General features: G+C 53.2%; 1 protein-coding gene across 1 annotated transcript in view; it reads left to right on the top strand.

Moving 5' to 3' along the window:
- Positions 1–1,423: 1,423 nt before the first annotated feature.
- Positions 1,424–26,426, top strand: part of LOC119099319 (roundabout homolog 1) — a 27,915-nt gene continuing 2,912 nt past the window's right edge. Inside the window, exons 1-7 of the mRNA XM_037222455.1 lie at positions 1,424–1,493; positions 10,916–10,983; positions 11,499–11,784; positions 20,860–21,013; positions 21,767–21,900; positions 24,199–24,444; positions 26,145–26,338. Of these exons, the coding sequence (XP_037078350.1) occupies positions 1,424–1,493; positions 10,916–10,983; positions 11,499–11,784; positions 20,860–21,013; positions 21,767–21,900; positions 24,199–24,444; positions 26,145–26,338 (1,152 nt within the window). The remainder of the gene's footprint in view (positions 1,494–10,915; positions 10,984–11,498; positions 11,785–20,859; positions 21,014–21,766; positions 21,901–24,198; positions 24,445–26,144; positions 26,339–26,426) is intronic.

The following is a 26,426-nucleotide window of genomic DNA, read 5'->3' as shown; positions in this document are numbered from 1 at the left end:
TAACTTTGCTTGACGCGACGTATGCACATGTAACGTCAAAACGAAAGATATCCTCAAGTTTTTTAGATGTAAATGCAAATGAGGGAACACGGATTGCTTGTTACCTATTTACACCGATCTTCCGCTGGAGATCAGCATGGAAACCTTGCATTTTGCTCCAACATTTTGAGCCAACGCCACGTGGGCCTGAGTTAACTTACGTTCACCTTGTTCACTTTAAGCCAACGCCACGTGCGCTTGAGATGGCTTGTGTTCACCTTGTACATTGATCCAAGCTATTTCACTGCGAACTTCAGCAACCTAGACCGGGCACAAGCGAAGTGAAACACATGCAAAGATGCGCCCAGGGCTGATAGGACTGTCTGTGGATCTGAGCTCATATTACATATCTTTATCTTGCTTCCATTCTGGCCTAAAAGCCATCTGTTCCCTTGGGGTGTAAGCCCAACTGCGTTCCTAAATATTTGAAATGCGTGGCATAAGTTGGCGGGTGCCGTGCTGGATCTAGGCGTCAAGCTAAATTACATTTGATAGACTGCGAACAAACTATGTAATAAGCCGAAGGGCAAGGTAGATGTTCAAATTCTCGAGATCCTCAGGCTGTTACCGCCTCATTATTGCTGGAGCATGTAGCTCCGAAAGTCTTAGAGCAGCAGCTGAATTCGCCTGCTGTCAGAACAAAGGCAGCGCCATATCTATTGGACGTATTTTGTATTTGAAACTTCCACTAACGGAACTTCACACCCAACACTGCACCATGCCCGGCCGGGTGGTAGGCTAGTATTGCCCCCCACTTCGGCTCTCTGAGCAGCCTGAGCGGTCTTCAGCGGCCGTATTTGGCCTGAAGAGGACCCCGGCGTTGCCGGGGCGTCCTCAGCGGTCCCCGAGCGCCACTCCAGTGGCGGCAGAGCGGCTGACACAGCCGGCAGCCGCCTCGCCGCCGGCGACCATTGTCCGCGGTCGGTCCAGTCGACCGACCGCGGCCCAGCCGCAGTACCCACCCCCCACCACCCCCACCTTCACCCTGCCGGCCGCGGTAACCCCCCCGCCGGACGCAGTAATCCTCCCGCCGGCCACAGTACCCCCGCCGGTGTGCAGTACTCCAGCGCCGGCCATCAGTACCCCCGCTGGCCGCAGAACCTAACCACCGGCCGCGGTACCCTGAAGCAGTACGCCCCGCCCGGCCGCCTTAACCCCCCCGTCCGAATTACCCCCGCCTGGCTCAGCCCCCCCCCCTTCCCCTCCCGCCGGCCGCAGTACCCCCCCCCCCCCCCTTCCCCTCCCGCGCCGCAGTACCCCGCGGACAGCCCGGTGCGGCGGCGGCGGTGCAGGGCTGCGCCGACACAGCTCGCCCCCGGGGCAGGCAACGGTGGCCGGCAGTGCGGCGCCGCGGCCCGGACGGGACGGCGCGGCGGCCGCGGCAATGGCGGCGGCGCGTGCCCTTTGCAGCGCCATCCTGCTGGCGGCGCTGGCCGACCGGACTCTCTCGCAAGGTATGCGCAGCTGGTGGGTTCACCTGCTATGACGACCCTCTCGCAGTTTATGTGGGTCAAAGCTGTCCATTACACCGACGTTTTGTGAGTGGAATCCCTTCATGGTGGTCATTTGATTAAGTGCTCCTAGTGTTGCTGCATGTACTCATCGATCTGCGACGTATACGACAGTCCCATGAATGATTGATGCGCTCCGATCAGTCACCTCTGGCTCACACAGATGCATAACCGCGTTAGCTCGTGAACAATCATTACATGGCTCGCTTAAGTTTGGTCGGAAAAATCATGAGCTTCCACTAGCCGTTTTGGGTGTTGCGGTACCGACGGATGACAAGGAACGTGGATGGGGCGATGGGGTGGGGATAAAGGGCGGTGTGGTGTAAGGGGATTTATACAAGATTTAAAGGAAGCGTTGTACTTTTGAAATGTATTACACCAACATTTTGCGATGAGTGCCTGGGGTATTTATCACGTGCTTAACCTAAAAGGTGAGCCTGGTCACTCGAAGTAAAGAGTAAGCAGTTGATAATGGTTTGATTTCAAACAGAGTAGCTGGTGAAAGATGTAAACAGTGATATTTCACTTCTAGTATGGCGGGGACCATAATGTGCAGGTGGGTAATCCGTCAGAACAAGTCGCCCCAGAGGATTTTACGGTTTGGGTAAATCCATGAGTGCCCAAATGTAGTAGGTAACGGGTTGACTTAATTACCGACTTGGGGAAAATTAAAGGGACGAAGACGGATGGGTAAGGCGTTTGCAAAATGTCGTGTAGATTCTTCAAAGTATTACTATACAATACTGCTAATTGTGCTTCCTTTAGTCACGATTAACTCCATTCACACTACTTTTTCAATTATAAGCACAAAGAGTACGTTTCGGCGTAAACTCTGGAAACCTTTTCATATGTAGAGCTTAGCGCTGAGCGACTCGAACGGACGTGTAATTGGATGGCATAGCTGACAGCAAATGGGCAGCGTATGGGGAAGGGCACAACCCTTTTGGATAGCGGGTGGATCAGGTCAGGAAAATCTGACCTGTGAAGACCTCTACCGCCCCGTGAAGATCTCTTCCTACACACGTGGCAGCGAGATTGTAGCTCTGGCGATGACTTACGGTGACGTAATTATGTGTCGAAACCTTAAGCACCACGGTTGGCGCTGGATTGGAATTATCTGAACCTCGTATCATAAGCGAGTAACGTACCAGCATTCACACAAATTGTGACGGTGACGATGTGGTCGGAAAGTGCGTATGGTAAACAGGCATTTTTGCCTGACCTGGGTAAAGCAAACTAAGATTGTAGTGTATAAGACATGCGTTTTTTTAAAGCGGTAAGCAAAAAAGCCCGGTGAGAAAATTCCACAAGGATAACTAATTCAAATGGAATGCCAGAGTTATTGGGAAAAATATAAGGGAACTGGCAACGCCGTCCAAATCAGCTCTCGAGGTGACGCCACCCCAACAAGGCAGCTTCACGCGATTCATTTTTCCCCTTTCAAGGTCTATATATTCGCGGCCAGTTAGTGCTTGGGCTGCTCAAGCCAAGCCAAGCCATGATAAGATCACTTGTGACTTTTGATTTGTTTTTGACTACAAAGGGCTACCTTAGACAAAAAATTGTTTTTTATGAAGATATTTCTCAGTACGTCATCATATGATTCCGTCGGGAAACGTCTTCATGGCATCAGAGCCACTGCCAGACAGGTCATGAGAGAATTGCCACTGTAGTGGACGGGTCGACTCTCTTGCATTGCTCCAACTTGCCGATAGGTGCCGGTGTTTTCTAGAACCTGTTTACTGCGCCCAGATATCGCTATTGTCTCATGTTTGGCCCGTTCTCTCGGTGTTGCTTCACATTTGTCCGCCATTATGTTTGGTTGTTGTTGCTTCCATTGACATGCTTGGTAAGGGTGCCACGTTTAAAGGCAATGTTTCAGGTTTGAAAAGATTGAAGCAAACATCAGACATGACATCAGAAACAAACACCATCAGTCAAGTTGGCTTATAGCTATTGGTATAATTTTTAAGTGGAAAGGACTGCATAATTCTCGGTTTAGTAACTTGTTTCTTAATGCGTCATCGTTCGACTACGTCATGGTTCTTTGCACAACATCGACTGAGAGCCCATTGACGGTCGTTATATCTGGACATTGTGCTGACGAATGCCAAATATGAACGCCTCGACAACTATGGCCTTGATCGTCGCATGGCTTATGAAATAACAGGATTTGAATGTCGTTTGTATGGCATCGAAAATGCCAAGGTAACTTTGAAATACTCCCTTACCGAAATACTCTCCCCATTTTCGCAGGCGCATAGCCCCAAAAATAGAGGGGCTTAGGTCTTAAGAAGGGCAGGATGATGAACAGCACGGAAATGTCTTCAAGGTGGCCATTCCATTTCAAAACCACATATAAATGTGGAACACTGCCTTTAAGTTACTCCATTCCTTTTCTCATTCCCGTCACAACTCGCACCACTGCCCGAATTCCTGTATTATGTCGCACAAAACGTAGTTTGTGTTCGAAACTTGCGCTCAACGGGTTAAACTAGTTGAAAGCCAACTGACCTGCGCCAACGACTTCAAATATAACGTTAGCAGACTGGCCTTTGCTACCTGACTGTCATCCTTGGAGGCTACTGAGCGGACGCCAACCTACTGTACCACGGATCTTAACATCTGCTTGTCTGTCATGCGTGTCCTCACTAGCACGTCCAGGGACGTGTACACAAAGCGCCACATGTTTTGGTCTTCCATCTACTTCGCTCAGGCCGCTGGGTACTGCCTGTAGCGTTCACGCGAGGTCGTGCCACCTGCAAGGCCTCCCCAATCTGCCCCAGCGCACTGACTCCAGTCCGGCGCTCTGCGACCGTGCTGGTCAGACCTTTGCCCTGGGCCGATTAGACGCGGATTGGGGTCTGTTCAGGGCCGGTGTTAATCAGTCATGGTGTTGCCTTTGAATGCTGGCGGGGTTTTGGCACTGGTAGGGTGGACGTTGGCCGGTGGCTCCGCAAAAGCCCGCTGCGTGGAAGAGAATGTTCTAGACGGGCCATCTTTCAACTTCCGCGGTGCGCACCCTGTAACGGCGCCCAAGTAAACAACTTAATTGATCTGTCTTCTTGCTTCAAAAAGCTGGATTGATAGCGTGGACAACGAAAATGCTGGGCTTTGTGGGGGAAATGAAGTTAATGTCCAGATCCTATTTCGGTAGTTGAACAGGAAAGCAAACCGTTTATCATCGCCGCATCGGCAGAACATCTTCCGCACTATCAGCTGCGAGGCAGCACAAATGCCCAATGTATGTACTATCCGCCGTAAGTGAAAGGATCAGCGCTGTGTTTCGCAGTAGGCTTAATGGCACTCACATGGGGCTCACACTGAACTCAATCCGTCATACTGGTTGGTAATGATCGCAAAACCCCACTCAAGAGACCCGAGCTGCTCATGCTATTCAGTGGACAATGTTCATTAATGCAAGTACGTCACTGCTGATTTATGGTGGGCTCATAATTTTCACATTCATGGTGCTCCTGACCTCGATTCAGACGTTTTCAGAAAATGTATTTCTAGTGGAGAATGGGTATGTGGTCATGATGCCGTTAATTTAGGTCAGGCTGGTGCAGTTCGCTCTTGCTGACAATCTGCTTTTATACTCAAGGAACATTCCTACCGTCGCCAAACTTTTCCCGCTATCGCAATCAGCTAAATGATGATCTAACGCACACAGCCAGACACGTGTTCCGTTTTGCGTGCAAGTGGAATAGACCCAATCAACCTGGCTTCACACGACAAGTCCTGAATAAACAATCAGATCAAAAGCGCAGGAGTTGGAGCGCGAAAAGGGCCACGCATAGTGGATGATACACCAATCGATGTGTCGCAGTAGGGGTGACCCTGGGTCGCAGCAGGTGACCCTGCTATGACAGGCTGTGTGTGCTATCATTTGAATACTCGAAGCATTCTTGTCTTCTCATCTCCTTACGAGATTTCCTGGTCGGTCTGTATGTGACTCAGACAGGCATGTAGGTACATGGCAGACGCTGGAACGGGGCTGTATCCTGAACTACTGTCACATAAATTTATTATTGTCGCCTAAATTGGCCATGGAAACCTATACTTCGATCGGGCCTCATCCCAATTAGTTCCGACCGCGGTCGACTCTTATTCGTTGCAAACTCGGGACTCGGAAACAGCTGATGCACCGAGACAGAGTCGAAGTGGGGCTGCTGAAGAGAGGCTCAGCACGAAACCGCGTGAGACTGCCGTGTCGTCAGCGCCGTAACCACTCACGGTCCGGGCGGCCTGATCTTAACCACGGCCGTGCAAGGAGGCGCCGCGTGCTGAAATATCCGGCGAGCTCACCTGTCTGGAAACCGAGCTGGTGGTGCAGATAACTCAGTCGGGTGATCGCGTGACCAGCCATCACTTATGCCGGCTATTACCGTGCATCGGCGCCTACAGCGCGAGATTACATCATTCAGGTTCGTGGATGTGTGCTGGCACCGGGAGCGGATTACGGAAGCTGAGTATTCCATCCAAGCTGGGTGTTTGGAAATTTGATTTGGAATGATTTGTGTCGAGCACCTGCAAATGATGTGCATTTGCAGGCAAGACCACTGACAATGCAACTGTATTATCAATGATGTAAAATTCGTCTGACGAGCTGGTAGAGCTGTGGGAGCGTCGGGGCGACTTACTGCACACCAGACACCAATCCAAACGTTATAGATCTGGGCGGCCGAGGTTGAGGGGTGTTCGTAGCTGATAAATGCCGTTGGAATACCGTTTCCAGCTGGGTGATATGCTCCTGTAATACCTTAGACGTTTTTTCTTCACAGATTCTTCGTAGTTCTGTCAACTCATCTGATGTCGTATATTAACCGATATTGGCTGTACCGAATATGATGCTGCAGGACTCTCCCATTTTCCGGCAACGACTCTTATACAGCTCTTTGGGGAGATCGCTGTCGCCGATTCAACTTCTCAAAAAGTTTTTATTCAGCGTCGACCTCAGCGTGACTTAGAAACATACAACAATGTTGTGCACATAGTTCGATACAGGCGCAACTGCGTCCGTGCATAAACGCTCTCGTTGACTTTTATTTAGCTGTGCATTTAGCTATTTATTCAGCTGTTTATGTTAGGAAAGTGATGTGAATGAGGGAGCTTCAAATTAAATGCTTGACTGGTTATTCCGTGAGGACGTAGAACGACCAACGTAGTCTACGTGTTACTGGACCTCAAATGTCACTGTAACATCCGCTAAGAAAACCATTCGAATTGAGTAAACGTCATGCTTAAAACGGGAGCTCCGGTGTCTGGGCGCACGGACTGGTTTAATTTCAAATGTTCAATAGATGAGATTGCATGGTGCAATAGCAATTTTGCAACCTGTAGGCATAATTCATTTTTTACATTTCCTTAAAAGAATATATGATTTGGGGCCAGCGAAATTTTCCTTCCCACCAACGATATATTGCCTAGCCTGGCCAGAGCACACCGTGCCAAATGCAGCATTGATCGCCTGTGAACCATTAGTGAACTCTAAGCGCCCACAGCCGCTTCCAAAATGTCGGCTCTATGCATGCGTCCATGTATAAGTGATGGGAAGGCAGCCTTCGATGGGAATATTGTGCCTCACATTGGCATTCGGTAGAAATATGCCTCTAACTTTTGTTCAGCAACTGGCCATCTGTCAAAGCAAGAGCTTGCATTGTTCGCTGACAGTTTTACCGTCAAAGTTGGCACAGCGAGGACGGCTTGACGGGCTTTGTTACGGGGTTACGGGTTTGCGGGTCCCGAACCGGAACGGGAAGAAAACAAGCTCAGTAAGCTGTAAAATGAAACAGTATCCTTAAAACCTAACATCTAAGGGTATCCTGACATGCATAGGTCGCACATGCTGCCAATTTAGATCGTCTTTACCTTCCCGTTAAGCTGTTTTTAAGCTGGCAAACTAACCTACACCTAACAGCCCATAAAGACAGAATGCGATTCGGCTGTCGCGATATGTCGCATATCGGGCTGATTAATTTGATGGGTTGAAACTTTCATCAAAGCTCATATGCGTGTTCTTCATACCTGGTAGGGCCGATGGAAAAAGATAAGCACAACCCTCTACGGCTAATTGGCTAAAGCGAAGCATTTCCATTCCAAAAGTAAGATTCGTTAAGGTGCTGTGAAAGAGACGCGTGACGTTGCACTTGTCTCTGTTTTTCAAACCAGCGTTCAACCTATCTTCTTTGCTCGCAGCCCACACAGTAATGCCCATCTACAGCAAATAGGTATTTGAGCGCTACATCCTCCCCGGGGAGGTACAGCGCTATTTGGGAGTTCATTTTCCGTCAGCGCCGGTCGTTAGGTTCTTGACACTGCAGAAGAAGACGGCATGTGAAATTCACGGGGTGCTGAGTAGTGTAGTGGTTAAGGTGCCTGCGTCAACCACTGCGCGTCTGGGAAACAGAGGTGGGGATTCGATTGCTTGTGGTGCCCGCCCTTCCTGCCAGGGCGAGAGGCAGGCGATGCCATATAGTCTCAGCAGCTGCGTGCGTCGTAAAGCCCCAATGAGACATGCATACGCACACGCACAGGCACACACACACACACACACGCACGCACCACGCACGCACAAGCACTCACACACACGCACGCACACGCACGCACACGCACGCACGCACGCACGCACACGCACGCACGCACGCACGCACGCACGCACGCACGCACACGTGAAATTCACAAAGATGCTAAGATTGTATGGCGATAACGCCCTTTCCGAGACAAACTGGTGCGTCCGCGGGTGCCTGCGCTGTGGAGGAGGGTAGGAAGAGCACGCGGGCCCGCCACGGTCGGTGGAGTGAAAACACGGACTCTTCCCCTCACCAAAAATCGTGTTCAAATATCGTTCGAAAGAGCGATGCACACCATGCCTTGGGCCCGCGGGGCAGAATAGAGGCCAGCCCAGTTCCCAAAGGTTCCACTGTCACAAACTCGTGGTACAAAACCATCCTGAGTAAACATCTCCTTCAGGCCATCGCGAAACACACGCCTCTGAGAAAGACGCGCGAACCGTTTCGCTCTTGACCACCACAGCGCCCGCCTCATCGCGCCGCTGTTGCGACTGAAACTCTGACTGACAACACATCGAGCTGCTGAAGCAGCCTCCGTACTCCTCGGACCCCGCCCCAAATGAATTCTGATTGCTCCTTCCAAAGAAGCAGCGCCTTCGGGGGCGACGCCTCCCACCGTGGTCCGCAGTGGCATCGGCCGTGTTACATTACGGCACATGTACGCCCGCTCAGAGCTTGGGTTAGCCCTTGCCACGCATATATATGTGTATATATATATATATATATATATATATATATATATATATATATATATACATATATAAATACGTGCATATCTGATATATATATATATATATATATATATATATATATATAAATACGTGCATATCTGTACTTTTTGGCGGTTGTGGATCAAGTATGAAGCTGCCATTTTTTTTTGTCAGCTTGATGAAACTTCCATTTTAGTTTCTCATCCCTGCTCTTCCGCCACCCAGCTTTAAAGTCTGGGAAGACTGGTCCTTCAGTTTTCGAGAAAAACATGGACCGAGTTCGACCAGATCTTCGCCACAATAGCTGCCAGCGAGCTGTCCGAATGGCATCAGGGAGAAAGCCGTAATTGGTGGGGCCTGACATATCGGGGATCAAATCAATTGGAAGGGACGCTGCGAAGATTGCATTGGATTCAGCTCGGACAGATCTGTCTTGTAGTTGATCAAAACCCATAAGCGACGTCGCCTCAATCAGAAGCTGTGCGAACGTACATGACATCCCGCGACACGGGCGTCTGATAAAGGCATTGTCAGCACGTTCGGTCCCAGTCGGAGGCGCTGGGTCGACTCGGCCTGAGTGGCGACCTCTGGCTGGCGGCCGGCCGACGGGCGCCGGTGCTCGGCCCCGATCGGCGCCGCTCCCGGCCCCGCCGCCGTCGGCGGCCACCGGACTCATCGGTTCCGACGGCGGCCCATCGGCTCCGAGCCGCTGACGTATCGGCCCGGTCTCCTCGCGCCAATTGCCTCTGCCGTCGACGGAGACGGGCGGCGCGCGCGCGGACGCCGCCGCAGAAAAAGACGCGCCCCCGGCAGCCGCGCGCGCGGACGCCTTTGTCCTCAGCGTGGAAGCGCGGGAATCCTTCAGGCGGAGCGCTGACGGCCGGATAAAAAGCCGGGAGCGGCTGGGCGCCGTATCTCTCGGATCCAGCGCGCCACGGCTGCCGCAGGAGCGCCGGCACCGCCCCAACGGCAGCCGCCGGCCGGCCGCTCCCATCGGTCATGACGTACCGTGCTTTTTACCGACGCGTGTCGCCGGCCCCAGAAGCGACGATCGACGATCCGCGGGGACGGTGGCCGGTTGCCGCGAGCGATGCCGGTGGCGGAGTGCCAGGAATGCCAGTTCTGGCCAGACATGACATTACCTGCTCATTATTTGCCCATGTATTTGCTCATTACCTGCCCATTACCTGCATTACCTGACATTACTTGCTCGACGCCGTTTCGACCAATTTCGTTGCGTGAGAAATTACGGAAGATATCGATGTTTGGGAGCTTGGTGTTATGGCTCTTGGCATTTTCAGAACCGCATTATGAATGCTTTTTGGTGGCTGCACAATGTGCACGTGCTTCACATCACATTTATCTGCATGCTAACTAGGTCTCATGTAATGTCTAAATAATGTCAGGGTAATGTCTTGTACACGCATGCTATGTACAAGACATTACCCCCAGCATACTAAACGAATATGTCGCCATCACCTTTTCCGCCCACAGATTCGTCAGGATGGAGCATTGTGTTTGATATTTTGGGCGCTTCTTCAGCTGGCGGCAACTGGTCCGAATGCTTGGAGAACTCTGCCAGCTCATATGACTTGAATACGATTTACAGGCCCGGAGCACACGTCTTCTTCAGACATCACTGCGAATATCTCAGATAACATACAACCGATGTCTAGAATTGCGTGGGATTGCGACCGGAAGATGAGACGGCTCCATCGGCCCTTTCAGCCGCCATATTGATTTTATGATCGGAGAGAAGCGTCTGAAGGAAAGGCACGCTTGGGTGGCTACGTTAAATCCTTCAGCAGAGGGAAATGCCTCCCGCGCTGCATCCATCCCCAGCGATACGGCGTTGAGTTTCGCTGAGATATTACTGCAATAATTTAATCCGGCCAGCAGTCTTGAAATTTGACCCTACGATTCCCCTGAGGCTATAACCTCAGGGCACAGCGCCACTGAGCCAGGAATTAGAAAGTGGCTTCGATCTCCAACAAATTACCCGCTGTGACAGAAGCTCTCAAGGCGACAAAGTCGTGCCGCGAGATTTATGGGCAAATCTGGCGGCACCTCCTCTTCCGGATAGGTTTCAGCGAAATTGAAACTGGGCAGACTCTGCGCTCCTCTTGCCACACGCCTACGGCAATCCGTCAGGTTAGCACTGCGCGCTCCCCGCGTTCGACCGGCGAATAATTCACACCACCTCCTCGGCGGCCACGGTGAGACTATGCTGAGTCTGGACGGGATATGGCAGGCGTCGTGTGGCCTGCGGCCTCAGTCTTCCAGGATTCAGCGCTGTCCTTCCACCTACGGCGCTGCGCACGGCGAGGAGACTGGCCAGGACGCCGGCCGCGCCAAGAGAAAGCCCGAACATTGGGATAAGCTGTTTCGAATGATAGCTAGTGCAGAATGTGTAGTGTTCGTAATGCTTTACAGTTATTATGCGACTTTTAAGAAAACGTAACGCCCAAAACAACGAAAAGGACCAAAACAAATTAAAAGCATTGACCGCCGCCACGTCGCTCTGATTGCCTCCCCCGCCGCTCTGACTACTTCCCCGCCGCTCTGACTGACTCCCCGTTGCTCTGGCTGCCTCCCGCCGCTCTGGCTGCCTCCCGCCGCTATCAATGCCCGCCTCCCCGCCACACTGACAGCCACCCCCTCCACAGGTCCGGGTCAGCCGCCCGCGGATCACCGAGCACCCGTCGGACGCGACCGTGCCGCGCCTTAGCCCCGTGACCTTGAACTGCCAGGCGGCCGGGTCACCGCCGCCGGCCGTCCGCTGGGTCAAGGACGGCCGGCGACTGGCGGCAAACACGGCGCACCGCGTGCTGCTTCCGCGCGGCTCGCTCTTCTTCCTGAGCGTGCGCCGCCGCGACGCCGGCGTCTACTGGTGCGTGGCCGACAACAGGCACGGCCGCGATGCGAGCCGCAACGCCACGCTCGTGGTGGCAGGTCAGTGACGGCGCCTGCCCCGCCGACTCGCGAGAGAGGAGGGGTGGGGGCAGGGGGTGAGATGCGCGTCGTCCCTGGCCGGCCGGGGGTTGGAAACGAGCTGTGTGCGGTATGCTGGCAGATTTGTGCTTGATTTTGTTCGGATGGAATTTATTCGGAATCTGATTAAAAGTGAATGGAGTTGAATCCGGATCCGACTGAAACCAAAAGTCGGATCGAATTAAGTCGGATTATTATTTGTGCCCACTGCAGACAGGCACCAGTCCGGCTGCGGCCCCACCACGTCTTGAATGGCCAGGTTTTCCATAGCGTGCAAGTGTTTTGATCGTGGTCACTTGCTCATGAACGACAGGTAACTGCATAGTTTCTTGCAACTCAGCTGTCGAGGACAAGGTAACCTTTGCAGGGGTACGGCACGCTTCCCTCCGACTCCAGACGAAAACTGTTCATTCCAGGAAAGACAGAAATCGTTGCCTATCACCCACGCCAGGAAAGGATCTGAGCTTTTCACAAGCATATCGATTCTCTTACTAGCACGTAATCCATCAAGGTGCCCGTTTCCAGAGTTCTAATCCTGTTTCAGGTAGAGAGCCTGAGCAGGTTCAGCCCACTCCCAAATCCAATGGCAGGAGAAAAATCACCGGGGCGATTGGTCTCATCTATCGCGTGGTGGGGAAACGTCGGTGGTCTGAGAGCGATTCCGCGCGCCTGGCGGTCCCGCCTCCCAGACAATGAGTTTCCGCGCCACCGCGCGCGCCGGCCCGAGGGAAGCCCAAGGGTCGGCAGGCCAACGTGGCACGTCTGCCCGGTTTTACGGCGGCGTGGGCGTGCTTTTACGACAGGTGGTCGGATCGAAGGCGACGATCAAGCCCGTGGTAGGCGTGAGGGGGATTGGTGGCCGGACGGCAGACAGACCGGAGACAAACAGAGGCGGTTCGGACTTCGAAGACGTACCCAAGCGGTCGGATATCGGGGCGCCTCTCAGCAGGCGGACATCGACCGCCGCCGGCCAGTGCCATGCAGCCAGCTTGTGTCTTCGCCGTCAGCCTCCTCAACCAGCGTTTTGTCCCGCGGCTGAAGATCTCTCCGTCCATGTGGTGATACCAGGTCCGAAAACCGCCATCGTGCGGATGAGCCGACTCGTGGATCACGCGCGGGTCGGACGGGATGTGGCCATAGATCGCTCGTCCGCGGACGGGCGGCAGGAAGTGCTAAGTAGGGCGGTCGCTGATCGCGCCAGATAGAGCCCGTCGGCCGGCAGCAGCGCGGCCCAAACGTCCCATGAGGGCGCTGGTGCGTAAGCGCGATGGCTCGCTTCCAGGGCAGCTTCAGCGCGCCCGGAGCTGGAGTTGGAGCGGAACTGGAAGTCCGTGATGGTGTGGGAATCGTCGCGCTCAGCAGTAGCGCTGGACTGTGATGTCCGCTTCGTTTCTTTCCGCTATGGCCACTGGAGTCAACTTGGGGCTCGCGACATCAATGTGTGGTCATGTGGAATCAGACGCCGCCTGTTGGACTCTCGGATGGGTGGAGTTCCCGGAGTTCTCCTAGCCCAACACAGCTGGGGTGCTGCAGGGGCGGAGCGGCCAGTGTCTGGGCACTAGGTGTCCGGGCACTGTCCGGCCGGTGTCCGGGCGCGAGGTGTCCGGACACTGTCCGGCCGGTGTCCGGGCGTTAGGTGTCTGGACGCTGTCCGGCCGGTGTCCGGTCGCTAGGACTAGCCCACTACACGACGCTGGGCCGGTGCCTCCGCCGCCCCCATGACCCGGTGGTGCGGCCCCGATCCGGGCGGGAGCAGGGCCCGCTGTGTATCGATTCACGGCGCGGCTCCGCGGGAGGCGCGGCGGCGCCCCTGTCCGCCCGCCTCCCGCGAATTTCCGGCCTCTTCCCCTGTACATCCATTACATCGGCAAACAATGAGAGCGAGAGAGAAGGAGAGGGGATAGAGTGGCCGGCGGTATCGCCTTGGCTCTATCTCAGCCCCAGTCCATGTTGTGGAGCTGTTGACGACCTTACATGTGGTGATGGCAGCTGGGTGACGGAGAACGCGTCCACGCATGGAGGCGTGGCCACGGCAGGCTACAGGCTACTGACAGCGGGTATATATCCTTAATATTTGAAATCGGCTAAGACTGAAAGGAAATGTAGTAGTAACGTGAGATATAGATGAAATATGATATTCAGCACCTGTGGCGTAAAATGTGCAGCCAAGCGCTTACCTTATTGCCAAGCATATGAGTGGGCATTTTGGTGAAATTATTCATATGCTTTAAGCTGATTAATAAGGAATGCAACGCACTGGTGGCGACGTATGTCCCATCGACGCTGCACATGGTTGTTGCCAACCTCTAAAGGCAATTACTACGTCTGTTGCTTTATTGATTCAAGGTTTTAGGGGCAAGTTTGTTTAGATCCGAACACGACAAAAGTTTTTGCATTGCATTATCAGCTGGTGGCAACTTTCACGACAGGCTCTTGTGTAATGCTTTCCTAGAGGCCATTTGCGGCATTTAGGCGAATTTCGTTCGCCTAAAATTAATGAAAACATGCTACGCTTACCCGGTATAGCTTTGCATTAGTTTTATCACTTATATTTCATTCTCACAACGGCGGTACACGTGTGACTTTTGTGTCGGTTATTTTGGATGACGTATCGGGTCATGAAGAGGTGCACAAAGTATGGTAACGGTGACAAAGAAAATATGAGCGGCGAAACCCACTAAAGGGGCGAGCCGGCCTGGGTGCATTCTGCCCGGACTGACGGTGCTCTGCCCATCGGGGAGCACCTCAGGTGACGGCGATCTAGGATACGTCAATGTTGAATCCAACTGAGAAGAGACGACGTAAGACGACATGGGCCAAATGGTCTTAATAAGAACACAAACCATTCCAAAAAAGGTGAAGGGGTCCATATTTCCCGTATGAATGTATTTGGGTATTGAATAATATTTTGAGCGAACAAGACACTTGCATTGCAGCATAGCGGCGGTAGGCTTTACTGCAGCAATGTATGCTGTGTTTATACACTTAGATAATTGCATATGCATGTCGCTGACAGGTTATTAGCCCATCGGTGTTCCAGTCTCCTTCCATAAAAACACTTGGACGCATGACGCTGCTGCACAGGAGCGACAGGCGAATGACCGGCTGGGGCGGCGAGGGGATTATTGGCACTGGAAGTGATGGAGAACGCGCGACGTGGTCTCATTTGTGATGTTCAGCGACTGGGAGCACGGAGATGTGCCTTCGACGAGGGCTCTCGCCTGCGCTCAGCGCAGTGCCTGACATCTCTCCCCGACTCCCGGCGAGCAGAGTGATATGAGTTGGAGGCTCTTATTCTGACAATAACCGGCTTTCATTATAACAGGAGGTGCTAGGTAAACGATATAAAGTATTGTTTATCAAGAACATATTGACTTTATTGGCAAAACCTGATGTTTCAAGTTTGCGGAAAAACCCGAGGAGCTCAAGACCTTCCTTGGCAATATTGAACAGGGCTTGTTGGGTACAATGTATCTGGCGAACACCACCGGGCGTGTGCCAAATTTCCGGAAGCAATTGGGCTTCACACCTCAAACAGGACCTCTATCCCTGGCTCAATGCATAAACTAATAGCCCGTATATCTACCGCTGGCTAAATCTTGATGGAACTGACATGGTGGTATTTTGAATGTGTATTTGGCAGATATGAGGATTACCCTGCGAAATATCCCAATGAAACCCCCAAAATAAGTATTCAAATGTCCTTGGTCTAACTAATAAAACCCACGACCAGACATGTGCATGGAAGAGTTAAAACATAAATGATGCTGGTTCTGCCAAAAACCTTTCCGGATTATGCAAGCAGATTATCTACAACGAAGAAAAATCAGGCATTTTTATAGGCATAGATGAAACTAGCATGCAGAGGAAGATGGCTGGAAAGTCTCCATTTGCGTATTGATGGTTTTGCTCATCACCTTGCGGGTGAGAAGCATATGCATACTGGATTGCAAAATAATTGTGCCAGTTACACTAAACGTATACGACTTCTGTAACGAGCTGTCATAAAGCCCATCTCGCATATTTCTTACGCGTGTTGCTGCATGAATGCAATCGGGATGTGGCTGCGTGAACACTTAATTTAGCTACATTTATGCCAATAAGTCATCTTTTTCGGCGAAGTTTGACAAAAAAGAGGGGTTTCCTGCCTTGGCGTTGCACACCGATCGCTCGCGCCGACATGCTCCCACTCAGACGAGAGAAACTTGTGCTTGCATATCCCATGATGACCGCTTTGGCCGGGCACAAATATGACGTTTATTCGGATACGCTAGCCAAATAAAACAAACTAAACCACCAAGTAAAAACTATAAAAATCAAACCAAATCAAGTGTTCAGCTAGCTTTCCTAAGCTTGAATCCCGTGCTTAGTTGATTTTCGTCTTATTGAAATAGATGCACATCTATTTATATCTTACTGTATTCAATTACATTTAAGCATGCATTTTATTATTCAAACACGCATATTGTTATACTCAAGCCTGCACATCCAGATGCCCGAACGCCGAAATTAAACAGAAAGGTGATTGATCACTTACGACGGTGATTATCATGGTGATGGATATACGCCAGGTGATTTATTTATGTTAAAGTCTGAGAGGTGTCGTATTAAACCATACGGTTGAGGTGGTGTGGCTTATCCTTTACAATTCACCACAGCTGTGAATGGTAAGCGCCACGTCAATAATGCAAACATGAACAGTACCAGCGTAAACGAGGCACATGCAAGTTGATGGCGGCAAATTCTGCTGTGTTCGGGTATATGACGCAAATTACACTTAAGAGTGATCTAGGTGTCACTGAATGTGACAGACTCTGATGTCTCTGATGTGAACCCAGTGAATTCAACCTGAACCCTGTGACGTGCCTGGTCATCGCACAATTGAAGTCCGTCGTGTTTATAAACGCTGATCGAGAACTTAAGTGCAGTGAGTGGTGGTTACTTTGCTTCGGCTTGCCTTTCAGCAGAGGTGTGATCATTTACCGTTACATGCTTACGCGTCTCGAACGCCAAGCCACGTAAAGGCACAGGCAATTTTTTTCCATGCCGTCTGCGGCAAACTGCTGCAGAACGACTGCCGCTGTTCAAGGTCAGCCAGTTACATTGCGGGCTTCTATTGGTTGTGTTATGGGCTCTTATTGGTCGCTTGCAATAGGTTAGGTATTGTGACGTCACATGATCTTGCATCGCGTCATGTGCAAACGCTAGGTTGGCAGCTATGACTGTATATGTTATATTCTGGAAGATTGCTTGTCACATTTGCGCCATCATTTTATCACTTTTATCTCTTCAAATTCAGCTCAGTTATGTTGAACAGGGCTTACGACAAGCCAGATTAGGTCAATACAATACGTCTGGAGCTGGGAAAGGCGCTTTGCGTCGTAAGCCAATCGGGGCCTTTGGATTGATCCTGGAGGCAGAGAGGTGCGAGCTACCGGTGGGCAGCCGGCCGAGCGGATGCGGCCGGATATGATAAGGAACGCAATTTCAGTGGAGAGACGGAGCCGGAAATGGTTCTTGGAGGAGAAGAATAGGTGGCTCTCAGTCACGTAGGAGCAGATCTGTGGCTGCACAGCTTCGCAAGGCGAGGAGGTCAGAATCAGTGGAGCGGCGTCTAGGATTGACGGCCCCGGAAGGAGAGTGCCGGGGTTGACGCAGGCTTGTGATGCTGGCAATATCTGAGGGTGTGGTCGCGCGCGTAACGATTACAAACTGCCGTCTCTGATGGAGAGCTGTCCAATGTAGCCATTAAAGACATCCATTTCTTATTTGGTGTTACTGCAATTTGGTTTCGGCCACAGCGACAGGTTCAGTGACAGTTGACTATCAATACCAACTTGTCATTCGCACACAACTCAGGCCTTGGCAACACCATAAGGTGCTCCCAGTGCCACCGACCTCGCTTGTAGGCTCTTCTCCACAGGCGCGCAGGTCGGGAGAGCCCGCTCCGCCAGCGCCGCTGGACAGCGCACCTGTTGGCCCATCTTCGGCGGAAGGCGCCGAACAGCTCCCCAGAGTGGCACGCGTCAAGTGGAGCTCGCACGCCCAGACAGGCTATAACGGCGACCGCAAATGAGCGGCGCCTCAGGGCTGACGGCAACGGCGCGCGCGTCCTGCCGCGCTGCTGCCAGGGGAGACATCGCCGTGTCGCGGCGCGGTGCGCTGTACAAAGCGGTCCGTATTTCGGGACGACCGTAGTCCGCCTTCGCGTATCCAGCGGGGTTAGACCACATTCGGGCCGCGAAGCTGACCAGAAATTAACACATTAGCCGGGCATAAACGGTAAGAGCTGGGGCATTACAACAGCGATTAGCCGGCGGGAGTAGAGGTGGGACAGCTCACTCGAGGTCTCTCAAGTCCTGGGGTTCAGAGCGGCCCCAGTCAGTGACTGCCCAGCTCGAAAAAGCGTGCATGATTTTTACGTGTGGCGCGCACATGCAGATGGGCTGGACTCTGGAGTCGTACTCTACCAGATTTTTTCCTCATACTTCCCAAATATTGGTGTTTACAGTGGGCCGTGTAGTGGGCCCGAGTGCGCCCAGAATGTGGTCAATGTCGTGTCGCGCCGTACAGGCTGTGATTCCAGTCTGCCGGTACAGCAGGAGTATGACGACAGGTCCAGACCACTGGCGGAAAAGTCCACAGTGGTACTAAGCTTACCTCTGTTCTGATCCGGCTGCAGCAAGAAACGTTTGAAGCGCGCTACAAGGATGCATGGGAACCTCTGATCATGAGTTTCTTACAATCGCTTTTGACGCTTCTGGCACATGGGGCACGTCAGCTTTTCTCCTCCGTCAAGCACCGCTTCCATGGTAAAAAGGTCAAAGGTAAACCACGACTTACTGAGCTCAACTTCTAGCCACCAGGCACAGCGCAATATGCGTTAGAGCACACAACGGTACGTTATCAGTCTTAATTACCAGGTCAAGGTGCTTTGTATTATCTCTGTCAGGGAGTTGGGAGTAATGCGAGGTTAGCGTGTTATTTGGCTCGTGCTTTGTCAGCCCGGTGTGACGTGTGGGTTTTCGGTGGCGCTTTTACGCGTTTTTGGTTTTATGTTGCTTCTAAATAACCCCCGACCTCTCGTTACGTATCCGACTGATGCGCACCACAGCTTCAGGACGAGATTAATGAGGATGATAATATGAAAGCTGCTGACAATACCAGGATGACGCAAATAAACGTCACGTTGCATGCAAACACAACGGACCTGGAGACGACCAGTAGAACGTATGAGACGGTGCTGTGCGCATGTTGATAATCATGGCTAAGAAAATGCCATGCATGGTGTAGGAAAGAAATATCCTGATGCGGCGACACCCACATTATCTTTCTCCCGATCCTTTTTTCTCGTTTCTCGCCCCTCTTCCTCCCTCGTTTTTGCTTCATGTTACCCCGGGACGTCACGCGTCATTACGGCTTGCCTGGCACTGTGTCCGTTCCGGTCGGGACAGCGCCGCGGTGATCCCCCTCTTCCGGAGCTGTGTCCAGCCTGAAGACACTGCAGTCCCACCCCGCTTGGTGGTCCCCTCTCACGGCTCTGTTCTTCCTGGTATCCCTCTCTCTCTGGTTGCTCCGTCCTGCCTGCAGAAGCCATCTCGCGGCCCTTCTAGGCTCGGGTATTTTGTTCCGGCGACTCTGCTCACACGACACCCTCTCGCGCGACCCTGCTTTGCTTTTTTTTGGACGCTCTGCCCCGGTATCGTTATGTCGGGGTATCACCGCTCCGTCCGTCCCGTTATGTCGGGGGACCGCCGCTCCGTCTGTCCCGCTACGTCGGGGTATCACCGCTCCGTCTGTCCCGTTATGTCGGGGGACCGCCGCTCCGTCTGTCCCGCTACGTCGGGGTATCACCGCTCCGTCCGTCCCGTTATGTCGGGGGACCGCCGCTCCGTCTGTCCCGCTACGTCGGGGTATCACCGCTCCGTCCGTCCCGTTATGTCGGGGGACCGCCGCTCCGTCCGTCCCGTTATGTCGGGGGACCGCCGCTCCGTCTGTCCCGCTACGTCGGGGTATCACCACTCCGTCCGTCCCGTTATGTCGGGGGACCGCCGCTCCGTCTGTCCCGCTACGTCGGGGTATCACCGCTCCGTCCGTCCCGCTATGGCGGGGTATCAACCACTTCCGTCCGTCCGCTATGTCGGGGGCAACGCCGCTCTGTCCGTGCCGCCATATCGGAGGACCCGCCGCACGGCCCGCCACATTAGCCGCCGGCCGGAACAGACCACCAGCAAAGTCGGCCTGCCCGTCCGCGCCGTTTCTTCTGACATCCCTCACTAGTCACCCCCTCCCTCCCCCCCCCCCCGCTGCGGACCCGCCGCAGCAATCCGCATCCATTCAGCGAGCAAGTCTCAGCCGAGCGGCACAGCGCCACCGCGGCCGCCGACGGCCCGTCATCTCCCTCGTTTCTCCCGCGGAGGGGGCACGGACTGACGCATCATGTCACCGACTCCCTGGGAGCAGTCGTAAAGCTGCGGGCAGCCGCGCTGTCGTCCTTGCGACGAGAGACTCCATTTGGCGCGCTGGGTCGCGTCCGCTGACCATCGCCGCGATGTTGTCGGGCGCCGCGCGTTCATCATGATCTTTTTTACACACACCGTTTGGGACGCCTGTCAATAGGTGGATTTCATGCATTGCTGCAGCCGCGAGCTGCGGGAAGCAGCGGCGGCGGCTGAAACATCAAAGCATGTACAGCGCAGCCCGCATAATCAACACTGTTGCCATTCTGTCGCTCCTCCAGCATCGTAAGAAGCCCATCTTCTTCAGAGGAAGCCATGCAGCGGGGTTGAAGCTCCGGAAGCCGAGAAGCCGATTAGCGGGACGGCCCGGTGGTGTCCGTCGCAGCACGGGACGGCCCGGTGGTGTCCGTCGCAGCACGGGGGCGGCCCGGTGGTGTCCGTCACAGCACGGGGCGGCCCGGTGGTGTCCGTCGCAGCACGGGGCGGCCCGATGGTGTCCGTCGCAGCACGCGGCGGCCCGGTGCGCGCCTGGCTGCAGTGCCACCGAGTCAGCCTCACCGGCTGTGTGGCGTTGCAGTGCTGCGGGAGGAGTTCCGGGTGCGGCCGCTGGATGCGGAGGTGACGGCTGGAGAGCGGGTCACTCTGGCGTGCTCACCACCCAAGGGCGACCCTCCGCCGACCGTGCGCTGGCTGCGAGACGACACCGGGCTGGACCTCACGGCCAACGACAGGTACAGGCGGTGATGTCCGACGACAGGTGCAGCCGGGGCTGATGTCCGGCGGCAGGCACAGCCGGGGCTAATGCCCGACGGCAGGTACAGACGGGGCTGATATCCGACGGCAGGTACAGACGGGGCTGATGTCCGACAGCAGGTACAGACGGGGCTGATGTCCAACAGCAGGAACAGACGGGGCTGATGTCCGGCGGCAGGTACAGACGGGGCTGACGTCCGACGGCAGATACAGACGGGGCTGATATCCGACAGCAGGTACAGATGGGGCTAATGTCCGACGGCAGGTAGAGACGGGGCTAATGCCCGACGGCAGGTACCCGGAGGTCTGGTGCTCAGCGGCAGGTACAGGGCGGGCATGACGCACGACGACTGGTACGAGATATATCGCATCACGTCCGACAACAGGTGCAGGGAAGATCACATCTCACGTCCAGCGACAGCTGCCGAAGAGTTTCGACTTGTATGTGACCGGCACGGGACGAGCTTTATCTCTTGTGTGAGGACAGGTTCTGACACTGACGTTTTCAAGCTTAATGTCTGATGTCGGACGTTCTGGCCCATTTCATGCTTAACGATAGGCACGAAACTGTTTCCGCATGCCATTGTCGGGCACAAGGCACCTTTCAGTACCTTTGCCTACAAACCTGCGTGTTAAGGTACACGTTGATCCCTCCTGGCCCAAACGTAACGCCGGCTGAAGCCTGTTGTGAACTACTAGACGTGATCTGAAGTGGTGTGACGTCATCCCAGGTATCACCTGGCCGGCGAGGGTGACCTGGTGATAGAGAACGTGACCCAGCACGACGCCGGAAACTACGTGTGCGAGGCCAGGAACTATGCGCAGATGAAGCGACTCTCGGCGGCCGCTCGGCTCACTGTACGAGGTACGTGATTCACCGCCGAGGGGGTGAGGGGGGTACACAGGGGGCAGGTCATTGGAAACACGGCGGTGAGTTGGAGGAGTCACTAGAGACACGTTGGGTGGGCTGGAGGCCATCACTGGTGGTGAAGACCACAGGCGAGACGATGGGTGGACTGGGGCAGGATCTGCCGGCGAGACCGTGGGTGGGCTGGAGCAAGATCTGCCGGCGAGACGGTGGGTGGGCTGGAGTAGGATCTGCCGGCGAGACGGTGGGTGGGCTGGAGCAAGACCTGCCGGCGAGACGGTGGGTGGGCTGGAGTAGGATCCGCCGGCGAGACGGTGGGTGGGCTTGAGCAGGATCCGCCGGCGAGACGGTGCGCGGGCTGGAGCAGGATCTGCCGCAGTGTAAGGGTGACCCTGGCCGAGGTATCTTCAGCTCAAAGCGCGGGAGCTTGACCGGCGTCTTGGCGTCACGCTCATGTTGTCATGCTTGCTATACGGCATAAAAAACAGAAAGTTTTAGTGCCATGCGTTATTTTTTGTCTGATCTCGCTCAGAGAAGGCTTCATGTGCAAAACGGTGGAAGCGGACAGAACGTCGCAGTAATTCAAAGATGAATGGAAGTTTTAAGATGGTTGACTATTTTTGAGGATGAAAGGCTAAGCACCGTGCCAAAAATTACAACACTCCACTACAGAGCGACGACATAGCATTCGCGCACTCAGCCAACTGCGCTGCTTACTTTGTTGGATCTTGTTGACCCTCGGCCTCTGGATTTTGTTCTGTCCGGCGACTAACACTCGTGGTTCCACCCGTGGCGCCGACGGCTCGCTAAGGGGAGCCGCAGCTAGAACCCCGCTTCGGCCCTGCTGGGATGGGGTCATAACTAAAAGCGCTTCGTTTAAAAACGAAAAGGCTAGCGACGCGCTGGTTCGTTTCATCTTCCATAAGAGCTCGTTTCACTTATTTTCCCTTGAAGAAATGGACTTCATAAATTTTTATGCGCAGGCGGCGTTTGTTTGCGTCGGTGACAGTTGGCCACGGCGCTCTGCCTCGCTCTCCTCCCCCTCTCCCCATCTCTCCCTCTCTCTCCCTTCCCGACCCTCTCTGCCCGGCGTGTTTTCTACCCCGCGGGAGAGCAGGCGGGGCGCGTGAGGCTGACGGCGCTGCTGATGTTGATCCCGCCAGCTGGTTGGCATGCAAAGGGTGGCGGATCAGCGGAATCAATGGCGTCCGGGGACGGTGGCAGGCCGACGGAAAATGCGCCGCGATTTAGATAGAGGCATCGCGCGAGGATTTGGGGAATCCGGTGGGAACGCCTGTTGTGGTCGGGTAGATCATGATGCTTGCGGCAGTGCCACTAAAGAACGCATCCCTCTCCTGTAGCACCTATACCGAGCTAAAGAGCATTACGTAGCTTGTAGCATTGCATGTCTGAGCGTAAAAAGTTGACCCGTGTGTCCTAATCCTCCCTGGTAATTTGCTGCGTGCAGTAATTGATCGCCAGATCTTGGCGATGAGAGGCAGTTGGGGCTGAGTGTTCCGTGAGGGACCGGCGTGATTTCCCTTTATTACTGGTATAGCTCGCTGGCATTGTGCCGACGATCCTGCCTAATGGCGAATAAATGCGCCTAATTCCGCAGGGTCAGCGGAGACGGTAAGTCGATATTGTGCGACGCGTGAGGAAAGCGGTGGGGATCCTCGTCCACGGAGCTCCATTGGTCTGCGGCTCGTCACATGGCCGCGAAATAAATGTGGCAACGGTGTTGGCCAAGACGCTTTTTTCCGAAACACATCGTATTGCATTGCATATTGCATCGCACTACAAAACACATTGCAATGGAGAGGAAATTTATTGGCATAGGACGTCGACCTTGATGTCCACCTGTTGGGTGCCGTTAGTATGATTTGCTTCTGGGATGAGGAGAGTTTGAACGTTGTGAAGAGGAAAGGCGTCTTGGTTCTTGACACCAATGTTGCACTCATTGTGCGGCCAACATATATCGGCCCAGCAGTCTGTCAGGTTGATCGCTTGATCGAAATTAGACATATTATATATAATATATATATATATATATATATATATATATATATGTAGGTATGTTTCGAAAGACTTTCAACAGTGTATCGTTACCAGTTAAGGCCTTTCAAGCCAGAGCCCTCATCACTTATTATGCCGGTATGCCAACTGGCCTACGAGGGTGTTGCGTTGGCTGTTCAGTTTGGGTAAGTAACGGTGTCATTTTTTCAAGCATCCCGATTCTCCTTAACACTTAAGGAGTTACGTGTTAAGAGTGACTAAGTCATTTTCTCTCATCAGCCCATTCCGAAGCCGCCAATGGCTCCAGTGACGTCACGACGCTGCCGGGCGGGGCGGCCGAGCTGACCTGCCCGCTGGCTGACGACGGGACCGGCCTGGTCCGCTGGCGGCGCGTCGACGGCTCGCCGCTGAGGGGCACCAACCGAGCTCACGTGCTCACCATCGATGACGTCACGGCCGCTGACGCCGGCGTGTACGAATGTGGACGGGGCTCGACATCAGCCGCCGTCAGCCTGACCGTCCACGGTGAGTTACCGGCTGGGGCTGGGCCGGACTGACGTCATCAGGTGCGGACGGGTGCCATCAGGTCTGGACTGGTTTGGGGGCCAGGCGGTGGCCTTTCCGAGGGCAGACATGGGAGGCTCAGACTGGGTGTTCAGTGCGAAACCCATTGAGTGTTCTGGTGAAAGAAGACTGGAGAATGCGCCAGTCATAGTCCCGTGCATGCCCTATATCTGGTCCGTGCGTACTACTTGGGCGAAAAATATTTGGTGTAGAGGCCCTTATTGTTTCCTCTGAGAAGGCCCTTGAGCCGTTCGAGTGGTTCAGAAGAGCCGAAGTTCAACCGTTTATCATTTAACTGCGAACTGTTCCATAAAAGTATCATCTCCATGCAAATTTTCAGCCTTCAAGGGGTAGTTCCACTTCGATCATGGCCGTAAAGTTTTTGTACTCGGCGGTCGTATATTCAGCTGTCTCATCTGGGACTAGGCTATGACCCTTCGGCTTAGAAGCTCAGCGTTGGGCGTGCCGAAAGTTTCAGGAGCTTTCTCCACATTTTTCTCGCGATATTAGTTTGCTACATTCAGGTGCCTCAGACTTGCCTTCGTTTTAAATATCACGTGGCTCAGCTGGCATTTCATCAATTGTTGACGATGGCTATGCGTATATATATATATATATATATATATATATATATATATATATATAGATATATATATATATATATATGTATATATATATGCATATATATATATATGCATATATATACATACATATATATATATATATATGTATGTATGTATATATACATATGCTTTTTTCGGTGGGCTCATGCTTATCCTCCACCGTGACGATGATGTAGCAAATACAGGCGATTTCAATAACAGGAAAAAGCCAGGTCGACGGACTAGTGAACTGTTGCTGGATGAGGGCGTCACAAAACATCTGAGGTTTTTCGGAACTGAATTGTGATTTACTGTGCGCATTATGCTTAGATTTTCGGTAAATACGGTCACAGTGGTTTTAAATGTTCTCCAAAGAGTGATGAGTAGGCCACGAATGATGGCCTCGCTGTTGATGTCGTTGTCGTTGATGGCCTCGCTGTTGATGTCCTGCCGGCTGTATTTCACGTTCAGACGCCGATAACGTAGGTTTGCGGTAGAATCGCGCCATAAATCACTGCCCTGTGTTAGTTCACTGTATCTGCTTATAACGCTTTTCAATGAAGCGATTCTATAAAGAGCGGCGAGGAATTCAGGTCGCCCCAGGGCGACTGAGGTCAAATCAGGTTGTCCGCACGTTGAAGAAAAAATCCGCCTGGTGAGGTTCAGGAAAGTGACGTTAAAAACCAAGGGTTTGTTTGTGTAGATATTCTTGTTGAATATCAGCATTTTCCATGCGAATACAAAATGAAAGGCCTTGATAAAATGACCATGCCAGGGGTTGTTCCCAAGTGCATAACATGAAAGGCATTGAATGAATATATTGTTGACTGGAGCGAGGATGTTAAATACGCAGAACACGCCGATATGTAGTCTATCACGCTACCGTTTAGTCATTTATGTTGATAACCATGATCTAAAAATGACTCATATCCGTCATTTGATGCCACCGTAATGCTATACCTGACTGTTGGAAGTCACAACTGATATCTACATCCTAAGCGTGTGCTCTTACCAACCTCGAGCGAGAGTGCGTCACACTACTTCCTCTCAACTTCTCAGCCCTGCCTGAATTCCACAAGAGTCCCAGCGATCGGCTGGCCGCGGCGGGGTCAGAGGTCATGATGGACTGTGACGCCGCCGGGTACCCGGAGCCCATCACGTTCTGGACTCGCGGAGCCAGCGCCAAGGCCATGTTCCCCGGGCACGAAGAAAGGTCACTCATCATTTACAGCAACGGCACACTGCACATCCAGGTGGGGCGCTGGTAAAGGTCAGAACAACGTATTCTTCGCTCTCCTCCTCTCTCTCTCTCTCTCTCTCTCTCTCTCTCCTCTCTCCTCT

The sequence above is a fragment of the Pollicipes pollicipes genome, unplaced genomic scaffold (assembly GCF_011947565.3).
Source record: "Pollicipes pollicipes isolate AB1234 unplaced genomic scaffold, Ppol_2.1 Scaffold_2555;HRSCAF=2994_pilon_pilon_pilon, whole genome shotgun sequence".
Taxonomy (NCBI): Eukaryota; Metazoa; Arthropoda; class Thecostraca; order Pollicipedomorpha; family Pollicipedidae; genus Pollicipes; species Pollicipes pollicipes.
Note: the sequence above shows the minus strand (reverse complement) of the source record. Positions and strands in the feature narration are given on the sequence as shown.